This window comes from Thermobia domestica, chromosome 7 (genome assembly GCF_964235325.1).
Source record: "Thermobia domestica chromosome 7, izTheDome1.hap1.1, whole genome shotgun sequence".
In the NCBI taxonomy this organism is placed as follows: domain Eukaryota; kingdom Metazoa; phylum Arthropoda; class Insecta; order Zygentoma; family Lepismatidae; genus Thermobia; species Thermobia domestica.
In genome coordinates this window covers 9,633,238-9,649,780 of record NC_137460.1, presented here as the reverse complement: position 1 = coordinate 9,649,780, position 16,543 = coordinate 9,633,238, and the positions used below count along the sequence as shown (strand labels likewise).

Sequence of the window (16,543 nt, the reverse complement as noted above, 5' to 3'; positions counted from 1 at the left end):
GCTAATGTTTATTGAGAATGCCCAAATTTTGATGTAATATCATTAATAACAGCTAACAGGAATGCTGGTTCTGATCAATGAAGGTTGAAACATTTCCAACAATTATTGGTATCGGCGATGAAACAGTAAACTCGAAGCGACAAGGATTGCACTTTATATTTCAATTGTTAAATGTCTATATTATTATCCTATATTTCTTTACTAAATAAACATGATAATTCAAGAAGAAATGACACTTATATACTAACTTAACACATGTATATAACTATTGAAGACACCCAAATGGTATTGGTTATTTTATTTTTTTTTTTTCAGCTTAGAGAACAAAACTTAATTGTTATGATTCGGAATTCTACCTACAAGAGCGCATTGTTGACATCATGGGAGCACTAAAGGCAATTTAAGATGTTAAGGCATTTTACTTAATTTTGGTCGCCCTATCAAGGAGCGACCCCTGACAGCAACGTCCTACATGGCTAGCAGTTCGGCAATTAAACTTACTCGCACATGGTAACACTTATCATTACGCCTATTAATATAAACAAAGTAACTGCCATGTTTCAATACGTAAAATCTGCAAAACACGAATTCTTAACTTACACTATTCATTTGCTGTCAGGCATTTATACGATATAGAAAATATTTTTTGTGATATAGTGCATTAATATGTCAATCGAAGATAAATCAGATCTGTACAATTCCTAGCTGTTTCACCGATTCACAAATTAAATTACAATCCCGTCATGGCCTACCTGTACTGATTTTCACAAACATGCACTAGACCAGATGAAGAATGGATAATTTCCAGTTCAAATCAATCATGTAGATCAACATTGGTAACTTCTTGAGAATAATCCTGTTCACAACTTTTTTTTTATACGTTTCACAGACATGGAACGTCTAATTTTATTTTAAACTTGCTTAAAATTGAACAGTTGGAGAAAAGCACCTCCACTTATAAAAACCAATTGTTCAGTACAAAGAGGATGGCGCGTTATTTTCACCTTTTCGAGAAAATTACGAAAACCACGATTCGCTTCCCCACGTTTTTAATAAAAAAACAAATGCATAGCTTACAACCCACTCTATATTGCTTCGTGCAGCGATTGAGCCACCCTAAAGAAACTAGATAAATTAGGCCCGCAAAAGTTAAACCGAACGCAAAAGAAATTAAATATAGAATTTCTATTAGTTTATGAATGCAAAAAGAAATGGCGGGGTATAAATTTCTCGCTAATATGTGACGGTACGTCACAAGAATATTGAACGAGTACCATCATTTAATTTTGTATAATTTAGGGAGAAAAAAAATCCTCTTAAGAATTCGTTAACTACTGGTGTAATGGTTACTTACATCACATTAACGGGCTTTCTTATTCCCATTGACATAAAAATTTTGTTTTAGCCACCACCTCTAATACACATTAAATCTTGTTTTAGCTGAGTCGTACGCTCGTCAGCACGATCGCAAAACCGTGAAAATGATTTCGTTTATTTTTTTGTAATTTTGTAATTTATAATAAAATACGACTTGACTGCCCCCTTTGCTATTGAATGTCACTAGCAAAAAAGGAAGATAGAAATATAATTATATTTAGAGCCGACGTAACGATTTGGGGGAAAAACTGATGAAAAAATGTATAGCTAACTGATCGTAAAGTAGAAAATAAGTGTTCTCCATAAAACAAGATAAAGGAAAACGCTGATCATTAAAAGAAACAAATATCAACAACGCAAACAAGTAAAACTGAAAGAAAAATGACTTAGTATTCTACTTGTTTTCCCCATATCCATAATTTGATCTTAATTCCTCATACAATTATCTATAAAGGTAACCAAGAAAGTTCTGTCGCTTTTTGTGGAGGTCTGTGTTCAATTTGCCCTCTCACCGTGAGTTGAATGCAAATGGAGATAACGCGAAGGTCAGTTGTTGGTGTGGGTATATCCAACATACATACCTGGTTGTGGCAGTTCAGTTAAACCGTGAACTTGTGTAAGAAAAGTGTGAACATCCACAGATCGTCATAAGGGTGTGTATGCTGTACGAGTTCAAACTGGAGTCAAACGCTGCTGCAACGGGGCGGAAGATATACCAGGCCTTTGGTGAGGATGTCGTAACCACGCGGACAGTGTACGGTGATTTAACAAGTTTAAGGACGATGACGAAACACTCGAAGACGCACCACGTGCCGGAAGACTAACACATGCACAAAATGAAGATCTTCAGGCAACAACTGGGCGACCAGTGGCCAGACATGTGAGGAACTGGGACTACAATTCAGTGTGAGTGGAGAAACTCGTATTCGGCACCTCCATCAACTTGAGAAGCACTACAAGTTGGGTCGATGTGTCCCACATAATTTGACTCCGGCCAAAAGGCAACGCGAGCAGACACCTGTGTTTCTTTACTGTCTCGTCTCAAGAAGGAACCATTTCTAAACAGGGTGCTGACATGTGATGAGAAGTGGGTCCTGTACAAAGCTCCATGGCGCCGTCATCATTAGTTAGCATCCCATGGACCGGTTCCAAAACAGCAGAAACCAACACTACACCAGAAAAAGGCCTTTTGTGTGTTTGGTGGACTGCTCGCGGCATCGTGCATCGGGAACTGCTACCAGCTGGTCACAGCATCAATGCAACTGTGTACTGTCAGCAGTTGAGCCGTGTTCAAGAAAAACTCAAAACGCTGGAGCCAGCATTTCTGAATCGCAAAGGGGTCCTTCTGTTACAGAACAACGCTAAGCCACACGTGGCTAGGATGACTCGGGACACCATTCTACCCTTGGAAGGGAAACACTATTGCATGCGCTATACTCCCCGGACATTGCACCGTCCGATTATCACCTGTTCCATTCCTTGTACAATCACCTTAGAGGACGCCAGTTCAAATCTCTAGTAGAGGTGCAAAATGCACTTGATACCTTCTTCGCTTCACGGCCCACCCCAAGTTTTACCGCGATGGAATTGATTAATAGACTTTTCATACGAGCGAGGTTGATGAAACGGTCTCCTTTAAACAATATACGTTGGTTGGTATTTGGTAAAAATTTGACGTGGATAATTTCATGAGTCACTGAGTAATGACGTTTTCCCTCCAATACTGTACTCACAAGCAGGTGCTCGTAAATAATATTTACAAGTAATTTTTTTCAAACTTTCACAAACTGCATGTCCGAAGCTGTACGAGCTAGAGAAGAAAAAAATTACGTCGGTTCTTAACTCGTTAGTCCTAACAACTGTACAAAGTTTCATGAAAATCTGAATCAGGGGATGTCATGGCCTGGATGAATTGATAGGATAAGGGGTCAGGATAAGATATGATGAGGAGTTAGATACGTTAATAAAATGAGAGGATGTTTAAGGCATATTAAGGCACAAAAAATTCAGTAGCTGGGTCATCTATAAAGGATAGGAGACACGTCGACGGCAAAAAAAAAAAAAAAAAAAGTGTGTATATAGTATACAGGGTAAGTCAAAATTATGGACCCCGTTTCAAAAATTTATTCTGTGAAATCTAATAGACATGTGGGACATATGCTAAGAAAGGCAAACTGTCAAAGTTTTTTTCAAACACATAAGAAGTGTTCTATGTGATCACCTCGTGTAACACGGCACATATGAAACCGATAGTCTATCTCCAGCCAAATCTTTTCTAGCATGTTCTCGTCAATATTAGCAATGACTGCTGTGTTGCGGGCACACAATGTCTTCGAATGTTATTGGAAGTGACGGTACGAATGGCCTTCCCTGTAGGTGGGTCTCTCCGATATTTGTTACGGAAATACCGTTGCATACTAATCATAGACTTGTTTACATGATACTCAAACACACATCTGTTCTCCAGTCAACGCCATTTTCCTTAACTGCACGCTGCTGACTCTTAGCGGTAGAAAGTGGAAACTAGAGTTGTGTCGATCATGAACGATTCGATCATTATGAACGAATCATGGCGTGAATCAAATGAATTATGATTCTTGCCAGAAATGAATCGATTCTTCCAATGAATCATTTGTACTTTTCACTAAATTGCTTGCCGTGATCGAAATGAATTGAGAATCACAAAGTGCCAGCTTGTGTGAGAGAATTTGTAGGGTTGCTTCCTGCAAATGCGCTTGCAATTCACGGGGATTGGTAAAAGAAAGAAAAACGTACGTGCCCTTTTTCTTCCTGCTTTCATAGATGCGTGCGTTTTTTTTTTTTTTTTTTTTTTTTTTTTTCCTGCGTGGTAGGGTAGCTTCTTGCGAAGAGAGGAAGCCGCGTTGTTGGAAGCAGATTACTTTCAAAATAAACTTTTCTGTTGGTTTCTTCTCGTCGTAAAGTACTGGCAGTGTTGCTCAATTAGATGTAATACGATTTCGTAGTTAGTTTCAGCATACTCTTAATGATCACTTATCTATATTATCAAGATTCTGTACGTACATTGGATAAAGCTATTACCATCACTTTCAACTGCACTAGCCAAAAAGGTCAATTTTAATGTTTCATAATCAGCTCAAAGTACTATATTATATTCAATCTAAATACAATATTTACACTGAAAAAGTGCACTGTAAACTATTTTTACTGTACATAATGGATTTCACAAATGTATATAAATGTATAGAAAGACGAACGTAGATTCTTTCTGGGAAGATAATGCATTGCATCTTTCAGTAGAAACACTTGTCCACATGCAACAGAGCTTAGTGGCAAGGGTGCTGATTCTGGGGGGCCCGGACCCACTGAATGCTCAAATGTATTTTTATGAATATTCAACATTTGGCATAATTTGAATTAGTCTTAAAATCCTTTAGACCCTTATCTGCAACCAAACACACCTTAATGCCCCCCCCCCCCCCCCGAAGTTACAGAGAAATCGGCGCCCTTGCTTAGTGGTACATATTTTTCGCTTTACTACTATTGAAATGGACATACAAATACAAATGGTTTTCTGAGCTTCCATGTAAACAAGAGGATGTGGGAGACCCGGGATCGATTCCCGGCAAGAGCTCATGTGGTTTGGATTCCATGTTAATCAGTAGGTCCATGTCTCATATAGCCTCTCTGCTGAATGGGACGTTAAGCTCAAAATCAACTCAACTCTAATTTAACTAACTAATGGTTTTCTCTTAAGAATATAGACGAACAGTGATGATTTCAGGGGTAAGCGAGAAGAAAATACCCCGAGGCTAAGAATTATCCCCAGAGGTGGTAAAGCGTTCACCTCTGGTGGATGGGGTCCCTGATTTTCTCCTATTTACGCCAAATAGGCTTTATGGTGGACAAATACCATATGTGTGGGTTTTCTCTGAGTTCTCCCGTTTTCGCTCACTTTCTTCATTTCACCATTTCATTCATTCTCATCATCATCGTTTCCTTTAGACGAAGATAATCATGGAACGTAAAAGTTTTTAACATTTCATTTTATTCCGCGCTTACTCAATGTCTCCCCGAGGAAAACCTTATAAAATGATCACAATAATATTAAATATATGTTGATGTATTAACTCCCTTTCTTCTCTAGCTCAAAAGAATTCAAAAATATCATTATTTTTTGCCAGTCAAGAATAAAATAGAATGTATTTTAGAATATAATAAGATAAAATAGAAATCTTGCAGTTTAACATTCCACGTTTATGTCCATTAATCTAAGGAAAACGAATGATTAAGGCAAGTAAATGATGATGGACTAGGTGGAATGAGAGTGTGGGAGGAAACGGGAGTACCCCGACAAAACCCACGGAAATCAAGATGTACACCACAAACTTATTTAGCAGTGGATCAAACCAGGAACCCCACACACCGGAGGTAACAGCATTATCAGTGAGCCACGGTGACCTCAGTATAGAATAGAATGAATTGTGAGATAACAATTTACTTTAATTAATATCCGCCTTTTCTTTAGCCTATAATGCAAAACTGTAACTTATAACAACAAAAGAAATTCATTAACATGATGTGTTCTTTACAAAGTATACATAACCTGGGAAAATAATACGTACCAGAAATAAATATACCACTACGGACTCATTGCATAGTACTTTTTGTATTTAAATCCCAAAACATGAATGTAGCCTATACATTGTACTTAGGGCTCTATATTTCCCCCCATATTAATATGTACGACAATAAGAAGTTGAAAATAAATTGTTAAAACTACTCGTATCTCGTGAAAATCTTAAGAATTATATTTCAACAAAGCATTTCCTCGAGAACTGAAATTGGCAGAAAAAACCTGGAGATTGCAACAGTTTTAGTTTTTGCCTCAAGTCCTAATACGAAAACAGGATGCAAAAATAACAACAATGGGAATAGGGCAACACTATATTATTGAAACTTCATAACAGCACTGAAGCTTGAGAGTAACCGAGCTACCATGCACTCACCCCAATGCAACGCTGGCGCTGGCCGTGTCATGTGGCAAAGATGATACACAAGGTTGTACTTCCTCACAAGGAATTTATTAAGTTGCGCAGAAGAGAAGTGCAGTAGCCTAAGCGATTCATATGATCGAATAATTCCCACTCAATTCATATGATCGAATAATTCATCTGCGCAAAATAGATGCGCGGAAACCTAACTGATTCAATGAGCGAATCATTCCCAACCAATTCACTTGCGCGAAGGAAATGCGCGCTGACAACCAATTCATATGAACGAATTAAATGATCGAATCATTTCAGTGAATCAGAGTAAATGAATCGATTCTCCGAAATGAATCATTTTGCCCATCACTAGTGGAAACTAAACTTTAAAAGTCAACCTCTGAAAAAGCATGTCTCACAATAACATATGTTTATTACAGATTTCACCGAATACATTTCTGAAATCAGGTTCATCATTTTCATGTACCCTATATATATATATACAGGGTGTTAATGAACTATACCGACAAACAGTAAGAGGTGATTCCTTACATCAAAATACGAGAAAACTTCTTATCGACCTATGGCGAAAAGTGCATAGTTTCAGAGCTAGGGCTGTCCAAAATCGCAAAAAAAGCCAAATTGCACGAGAATCTATTATGAATTCGAGAGACTGTGGATGGTGGTCCTTATTAGCATAAAGGAAGTCACGAATACGCAATCCAAAAATTGCATATTTCATTAATGTTCAATGGGTGTACAGATTATTTCGTGCGAGGTGAAATTCCCAGACATGACATCAACCGAATTGAGATATGCTCTGACTTTATGATTGGTCCAAAGTAGGCAAACGAAAGCTTTGATAGCGATGAACACGGAATCCTTTGGTGCGATGTCGGAAATGTTAAGGATTGTCAACAGCACGGCCTCTTGTACTCGAAAAAACGTATGCTGCGATGTTATCTTTCAGGCTTAAAAGTGAAAAAAAAAAAAAAAGAAAGAAAAAAGAAAGAAAGAAAGAAAAAAAAGTGAAATATACCGTGATGAAATATATATCATCACACGTTATTCCGCACACACACACACACACACAAAAGAAAGCATGGAGCTGCCGGTTCTCAACACTTCCGACTTCCCTCCGAAGCATTGAATGTCCGTTGTTGTCAAGGCTTACCTCTTGCCTACTTTGGACAAATCTTGAATTCAGGGTATATCTGAAAACTCTATTGAGAGCTTATCTGAGAATTATATCCTATAGGGAATGCCCTCTACACCTATTGACAATTGATGAAATATGCATTTTTGAATTGTGTATGCGTCGCTTTCTTTACATTGATCTGCCTTTCATCCATAATTTCTGGAATTCGAAATAGGGCCTATCGAAATTTAGCTTTTTCGCGATTTTGGACAGCCCTAGCTCTGAAACTACGTACTTTTCGCCATAGGTTCATAAGAACTTTTCCATTTATTTTGATGTGAGGAATCACCTTTTACAGTTTGTCGGTATAGTTCATTAACACCCTGTATATATACTTTTTTTGCCGACGATGTGTCTTCTATCCTTTATAGGAGACCCAACTACTGAATTTACTTAATATATACAAAACGAGGCTGTAAACAGAAAGGAAAAGATGAAGAAATAAACTAAGACAGTTTGATACTATGGATAGGGGATTTGAAGATCACGAAAATGAGAGAATCAGCAACAGAAAAGAACAGAGGGGCTGAAATATATATAGTGGCAGTTAACCTTAATAGGAAAAATAGTCCGAGATGCAAGGTAAGAACTTACGACTTTTCCAGATAGTTTCGTAGCTTTCTGGCAACTTTTGATAGCTATACTGCGATGCTAAACTAGGAACATGTACAAGGGTTCCTTCCTTTCTGTAGAGTCCTTTTAAGAAAAAAAGTAAATTTAATCCTCGTGTCAAAAACTGTATAAAATTTGTCCTCTTGAAAAAGTTATAAAGCTATAGTTATGTTTGTCGATGTTGAGTTGTAATTTTTCCATGAATGCATCAAGTAGAGCACTTTACCTCAAGTAAAGGCCCAAAATCCTCCAAGTTGGATTCAACTTCAAAATTTCAAATGGGAATGGGTGTGACACATTATCTTGCACTAAAATTTACTCAGAAGTTCAAATCTATGATTGATTTTTGTCTTGCTCTAACAGTTTCCAAGATCGTTAATAGTTTCAGGTTCACTAACTGAAGATAGTTCTCACAATAGCTGAACACATAGAGATTGTTCTGAAGTCTTAAGTTTGCAGACGATTTCAGACGATCGCTATCCTGACAGTGATCCTATCTCTTTCAAACACCTGCTACCCTCTTATCCAAAATCACGGATACAGGAGCTGTTGAGGATAGGCCTGGAACGAATAGATCTAAAACGACAAGAATGAAGCAACAACAATATCAGGGTTGGCGTCCGTTCACAAAAGAGTCGTCTTCAGTCAGATGCTATTCATTGAAACTAATGTGGATGCTTGGTCGTTTTTAAGATTCTCCTTATGGAGGTAGGACTCACGTCACTTTTCATGGGCATTTTTTGTCTTTCTTCGAAAGGACGCCAACACTGATATTGCTGTTGCTTCATCTGTAGTCATCCGGAGTCTGTCTCCAACAGTTCCTGTATCACTGAATTTGGGGAGGAGGGTAGCAATTGTGTTGGATGAGATAAGATTCCTTTCGGGATAGCGATGGTTGAAATCATCTGCGATGACCACCACACTTCATTCGTCCCGACATGAGAGCAATCTCTATGCGTTCAGCTTTCGCGAGGACCATCTTTAATTAGGGACCCTGAAACGAAAAATAACGGGAAGTCCACTAAAAATTTCGAAAACTGTTACAGCAAGACATAAATCAATCACAAATGCGAATTCCTACGCAAAGTTTAGTGCTATGTAATGTGTCATACATACCCCCCTCCCATTGGAAATTTTGAAGTTAAATCCAAGATGGTAGCTGAATCTGTGGCATCCCCTCTGCCTATAACATATCTAGGAACATTTCATTCCTGCGTGTCGCTAGTTTTTATTTTATTCGACTCCCCTATGACCTTTAGCCCACCCTATATATCAGTTCAAATAAGGAAACTCAAATGGGGAATTAATGCCAATTTCAAGTGTTTTCATATTTTGTCGTGTATTTAACACATCATTCATCATTTACGGTTTAACTGGAAGCAAAATGATCGAACTATTTTACAAATTCGTGGAAACTTAAACCTCAACTTCCAGAAGCTGAATCGCAAAAAATTATAACGTTTTTACAAGACGATATACTTGACACAATTTTCGAAGCGCACATTACTTTTACTTGTTTCTTTTATAAGGACGCCACAGAAAGGAAGAAACTGATTTCTATGTTAGCAATTTACCAGCGATCGCTATACTTTAGTATAGCGATCGAGAAAGTTGTCAGAGAACAAAACTGTTCTGAAAAGTTTTTGTTTTTCTCGGATACAAAGTAAGGTCTATTCATCTCTAAGTTAATAAAAGTCTATGTTTAAAGTATTCTAAAACTTACCACCATCCTTTCGTGGAAATTCAGCTGCACTCTTCATAAGAGATTCCTCATTCAATTGATCTGGATAATCGATCGAGTTGCTTGGCACTTCGTGTGATGGTATAACGCCTTCTTGAAGTGGGGTCAGGATTGTTGTTTCTTTAATATCACACGCAGGTCTGAGATCATGTGCACATCCCTCGTCTATTGCAGCGGCAGTTTCCAACTTCCCATGTTGCTCCGAAGTTTCAAACGAGAATATCTTCCCAGTGTTAATTTCTTCAGTAGTTACAGAATTTGAAACGTTCTTCTTTTGAGCTAGTCCACCAGAACTTAGTGTGGCATCCTTCGAGTCTTCAACTAACATGTCACAAACCGCAGTGCTCGACGAACTACCTTCTTGGTCAGTTCCTACACTATCCTGCGAACACTCGTTGGAACGCATCACTTTCAACTTGCTCATTTTCCCCTTCAACGAACTGTTGGCTTCTGCTGATTCTGGGTCCGTACCCATTCCGTCCCGCGAACACTCACTAGAGCTGGCTTCTTTATATTTCTTCACTCTTTTCCTGGTTTGTCCGAACGAATATCTCAACCCTCGGAAGGGCTTATATTTTCGTTTACCTGTTTTAGTAAATCCCGCGGAAGACATACTTAACGGTCTCACTTGTTGTGGTAGAGCAGATCTCGAAGTTAGCTGGTTCTGTTGCTGCGGTTGTTGTATTGGTACAAGTTGTTGCGAGAGGGTTCTCTGAGGGGGACACGGTGGCCTCGGCCTCGATTCTTCCGATTTCCGTTCACCGAAAGACTTCTCCTTCCGAGCTATGGCACTTTGAAGAACAGAATTACGCAACTCTGTCGAGCGTTGCCTGATGGAACGCTTAATTCTTCCCGAGACAACATGCTTTGGTTTACTTTTCTCTTCTGTATTACTGCGTCTTCTGGTTGGTTTCAACTCGAATCGTCGAGTTCTTTTTGGATTTTTCACTTCGCGTTTTATTGATGAGGACGGTTCAGAATTTACGTTACTGCCGTTCTGTAACTTCTTGTTATTATCCGAAAAACCTCCGGCGACTGAAATCCTACTGTTAACTGGTTTGTCTGACTTCGGCTTTCTCTTTTTGATAGGCTCTGATACGCGTGGTTTCTCTTCAGTTTTCGTAAGTAACGGGTCACTCTTCGTATCTTCCGCTACCACACTCTGAAGGAGTTTAGGGCCTTCAGGTACTTCATTTACAGCCTCACTTTCAGAGCATTCTACTCTTGAAGCTTCATTAACATGCGATGGAGTAACTTCTTTACGAGGCACCTCCACGTCCACTTCTTGTCTATCTTCACCGTCTTGAGATCCTTTATTATCCATCTCATTTATCTCCTCAACATTCAAGACAGTAACAGTCACATCTTCCAAACTGTCTATACTTGTGATGTGTTCCTCCGTAGCCTGTCTCTTTTTGTAGCCACCAAGTAATTTATTAACCCGTCGTTTCAGTCGCTTTCTTCTTCCTGGCCCAAATTTCCTTCCTGGCTTCTGGGTCTGTGATTCCTGAACCGTTTCTGATGGATTCTTTTGGTCAACATTCTCATCAGCAAGCTCTGTTTGTTTAATATTATCTGCCACTTCAGAAACGATGTAATCGATTAGGTTTCCGTTTTCATTTGCACCTACAGATTCGTCTTTTTCATTATTAATTTTTTCTAACGTATCCTCCACAACTCTCTCTTCCAGTGATGGCACTTTGCCATCCAGATTTTTTGACTGTTCCGCTGGGAGTTCGTTCTCGTTAGCAATACTGTGCTGCACATCGTCTTTATTCGATTCCTCGGGTCTAGTTAAAGATTCCGCTATATCACAATTCGGATCTGGCTCCTTTCTCAGAGGCTTTGTACAGTTAGGGAGAAGCTGATTGGCTGACGGTGAACGTGGTGCTTCGCTAGAAATGGTGCTTACCTCTACAACGTAGGAACTCTCAGCACTCTGAACCACTGACTCTTCCGTCTTTTTGTTACTAACAGGAGTAGAAACCGCAGAAACGTCTGCCTTTTTGTGATTTGATGTTAATGACGCATCTTCTTTACTATCAGTAACTTTTGTCGTTGAGCGACTTGCTCTGCGTCCCTTCTCATTCTCAACATTCGAAACAGCTTTCAATGCACTTCGATTAAATTCACTCTTCATTTCACCTAAAATCTTTTCAATGTCTCGCTTACCAACAGATTTCGATTTATCCTGGCTGCTTTCTGCATTCATTCTTGTATTACTACTATCCTTCTTCGAATTCTTGGGTCGCTGCGGACTTTCAATCGGACGCAGGAATTGTAAGGAAGTTTCAGAATTATCTTCAGCTACAGAAGACTTTTCATTAACTCCAAACACGAATCCCCACAACCTTTGCAGCGCGTTCCGCATTTCCTTCTACTGAGTCACACCATCCACCACTAAGACTCATTTTAACACAAGTGTACATACTTCATTTGTATTTTTTTTAATTTAAATATTAATAAGTTATTTAATAAATATTTGTGTATGTCTTCTTTCCGTCATGGTCTTATTATCTACAAAGAGAAAAGAATGAAGACAAATTAGTTCGATATACACAATTAACTAACTTTACTTAAGAGTAAACACAATTACAACTAGTTTACATGATGGGATGCATATACAGGGTGAGTCAAAATGATGTTCCCGAATTCGTTAAGGGGACTGCGACGACTCAATGATAGAGCATTCACCTCTGGTACCTGAGATCCTTGTTTCGATCCCAGGTGTACTTTGTGGTGTACAAACACCGTGTGCGTGGGTTTTCTCGTGGTTCTCGCAATTCCTTCATTCCACCATTTCATTCATTTCTGATCATCACCGTCTCCTTTAGCCTAGCCGGCATAAGTGTGGGGCGTAAAACAAAGATTTCATTCTCATTTCCCGTTTCGTTAATTTATTACTCGAATAGTATGAGCTCTTCTTGCCAAAATATTTTTACTCTAGAATATAATCCCCCAAAAAAAAAAAAGTTTTTCTTTTCTCTTTCTATTACAGGGGCGTAGTTACGTAGACGCCCACCAAGAGGCAGTTTAGTCGAAGTGAGCATTATTGGCTTCTACATGCCACAGAGCGATCTGTGTGCTTGATTTCCATGCGACAAAGTCTGCTGTGCAAGTTTAACGGCATTTCTGTGGAAAATTCAGGGTATTTGTGCCGCCAATTGCTACAGCTATGGCTGAATTGCGTGATCGCATCACTGCAGCCGTGACCGTTATCGATGCTGACATGCTAGGAAATGTTTTGGCAGGAACTTGATTATAAAGTAGATCAGTGGTTCTCAACCTTTTTTTTTTCTGACGACACATTTTACTGAACGTCAGTCAAGGACATCGCGACACACTAATAATAATAACAACAATAATAATAATAATAATAATAATAATAATAATAATAATAATAATAATAATATATTATAATAGTGAAACCTATAAATTTTTATTATGATTCTATGTAGCACTGAGCGTTATTGCTACCGCTAGAGGTGTTGACCGGTACAATATGTCTCGATTTTAAATAATTATTATGAAATTCTTCATGATTTTTAAATTCTAAAATTTCGCGGCAAACCTTAGGCGACTGCGTGACACACTAGTGTGTCGCGACACATCGGTTGAGAGCCAGTGGGCTAGATGTGTATCGTGTTTAACTCGTGGATCGCATACTGAACATTTATAATGTTAGAAAAAAAAACTTTTGAGTTGATCAAACAGTGCGTGTAATCTCTATTTACATAGGTGTTATTAAAAGCAAAAAAATAACCATTGAAATCGGGAACATCATTTTGACTCACCCTGTACTTGAACATAAAATGTTGCAAATAAGTTCATACTAGGGATGGCCAATTCCGGAATTTTTACTTTCCGGAATCCGGAAAGTAAAATCGGAAAATTCCGGAATTCGGAAAAATTCCGGATTTCGGAAAAATTCCGGAATTCGGAAAAAATCCGGATTTCGGAAAAAATCCGAAATTCGGAAAAATTCCGGATTTCGGAAAAATTCCGGAATTCGGAAAAATTATTTTTTCTTTTTGTAATCCTAAAAATTTTGTTCAAATGCAAACGAACAAATTTCCTTTTTGTAATCCTAAGAATGTATGATGCAAGTTAAGCTGAAACTTACATCCTAAAGTATACACTACTCAATCTTCCCATGGTTAATGAGATGTAGTCCAAAAGTACGATGTACTCCTAATATTTAACTTTGTTTTACTGTGATATTGTCCAGAGGTAAGACATATATCACACTGAGATAAACAACTTGACATAATGAAGATGTTATCATACGTAGTTTTCCAGAAAATCGTGAGAAACGATTTTTTATGAAGTTAAAATATGCGTCGCTTGTTGCCAGTGTGATGCAATTGATAACTTTTATGCTGGAATAGTCTTATTATTATTATTATTATTAATCGTTTATGTACTGTAAAAGAAAAATATGAACCGTTAAGTAGTAGATTTTATCTGTTGTTTTTTGATATCTTCTAACAGTAATAACAAATTGCTTGTAAATACGCAATGATTATCAAGGACAATGGCATATTAATGTAAGGACTACTCTGCAGACTAGCAATAAACAATAAACAATAACAGATAAACAATAGTCCCCCCGCCCCCCCAAAAGAAAAAGTAACTAACTTGGGCACGTCAGAATGTTCGCGAGAATATAGGGACGCATTGAGACTAGCAAAAAACGTGGTGTTATTATTACTCAAAGGGCCGTACGATGGAGGCTTTAACGTTAATGTTAATGGCACCAATGAGCACTTACTTGCTCTAACGGTTAACCTCATTTTTGAGATGATTCTTAGAAGTGGGCGTGTTGGCATGCAGTTGGAGTACTAACGATTTGCGTCACTATCGAACACTAACGTAGCACTAGCGACGTTTAAAGTCGAAATTGGAGTCTGACATAAGTGGCTTGTCAACTTCACGGACATTATATTTTCCTTGAATGCGAGAATTTTGCGCCCTACCACAAAAATAGGAAAAAATGCGCTCGCAATATATTTGCACTGGGATGTTTGCGCTCTACCCCAAAAAGAGGGGAAAATGCGCCAGCTATATATTTGCACTGGGATGTTAGCGCCCTACAATTCAACTTATTATTGTATTGTGTAAAGTAACTTCCACTCGCACTTGAACTAGGCTTGCCTCTCATCGTCTCAGTGAGTTACTCCATCCGTTATAATATTCCGAACAAACGAAAAAAATACAATTTTAGTTCACTAAAGGGCAATCCATACAAATACAATTTTTCATTATACTACAAAATTTACAAAAAAGTATAAATGACTGATATATAATTATTAATATAATCAAAGAGTATAATTTAATCTACAAAAGGCTGTTTGGCTCTACCCAGATATCTCTGTTCACAATCCTTGCGAGTTGTTTGGCTTTTCAGGACACAAAATATAGAAAAGAAAATGTAAAGTGAATGTAAAATCAGTTCAGTAATATTATCAAGAAAACTATGTACAGTGTGTTTACTTGCTGGAATTACACTTCAAACACACAATTGCGTTCAGTCGTTCTTTCAGGAAAAATGTTCCGGGGGACACATTTAGTATTCCGGAGGGGGGTCACTGTTGGTACTATTCTATTTATTATTATATTATAGACGTATTATTTTGGTCTCCTCCGAGGGGGCACTCTGAGAGCTCTGGGGAGGCCAGTGTTCCCCCAAAATCATCTCTGGAAGAAGCAGTGATTGCGTTGATCCGTTGTGTTCTTTTGGCTTATATTGAAGTTTATTCTTCCCTTATATAGCCACAATGAAAATAAATGACAAATGGCATGGTTGTGGGGGGAGGATTGTTTATGCTGTAATGTCAGCCCCTCCGAGGAAATGCGTAAGCTCCAATAGTTTCTTTTATTTCGCAGGGCTCAAACTTCCCGGTGGAGGTACATCGCAGGCGCAATTTTCCCTGTTCTTGAGGTAGGGCGCAAATTTCCCAGACGCAAAATTCTCGACACCGTTCGAATGACCTCGGAAGACGATATCTTTTTCAATACTTTTTTTATATTCTTTTACTCGAGATTTCTTCACAGCTTCTTATTAAAATACTTACTAATATATCCTCATTTTATTGTCCTAACCAATCAATATGGGTATGTTGTCAGTAAAATATTTAGATTGATCGAGCCTCTGGTGTGTAACCACAGTGTTTCATATCATGCACCCATTAGAAATCTTGGCTAAACGAACCAATATATGTTGCCAATAAAATAGTTTAGAATGATTGAACCCCTGGTAAATAACCACAGTATTTCGTGACAGATCCTTCCCCCCTTCCTATTACCATATTCTAGCTACGTGCCTGACTCAGCTAATTCTCTACATTCTTTACCAAGCACACATTTTCTAAAGCGGAAAATGCTCTCTAAATACCTAAGCTCATTATTTTCAGCAGATACACAAACTGGGTAACATTCTATCTACATGAATGTTATATATGTCGATTACTGGAAACCGCTTCTCGCTATCTATTACCATATTTACTATATAATGATTAACGTTAAAACCGGAAATGGTTGATTTGTACCGCTTCCGGTTTGAATATTACATTCATCAGGGAACTCGATTCTTAACTATTGGCTCTGTACATCATGGCCAAAATTGATGGCAATCCATCTGATAGTTCT

The 16,543-nt window shown here is 38.2% G+C and overlaps 1 protein-coding gene across 8 annotated transcripts in view; it reads right to left on the bottom strand.

The window, feature by feature from the left end:
- The window catches only part of G9a (histone-lysine N-methyltransferase G9a), a 118,791-nt gene that overhangs the window by 83,884 nt on the left and 18,364 nt on the right, over nucleotides 1-16,543 (bottom strand). For all 8 annotated transcript variants that reach the window (XM_081764091.1, XM_081764093.1, XM_081764095.1 and 5 more), the window contains exon 2: nucleotides 9,878-12,412. In XM_081764091.1, coding sequence (XP_081620217.1) covers nucleotides 9,878-12,266 — 2,389 coding nt within the window. In that variant the 5' untranslated portion in view covers nucleotides 12,267-12,412. The remainder of the gene's footprint in view (nucleotides 1-9,877; nucleotides 12,413-16,543) is intronic.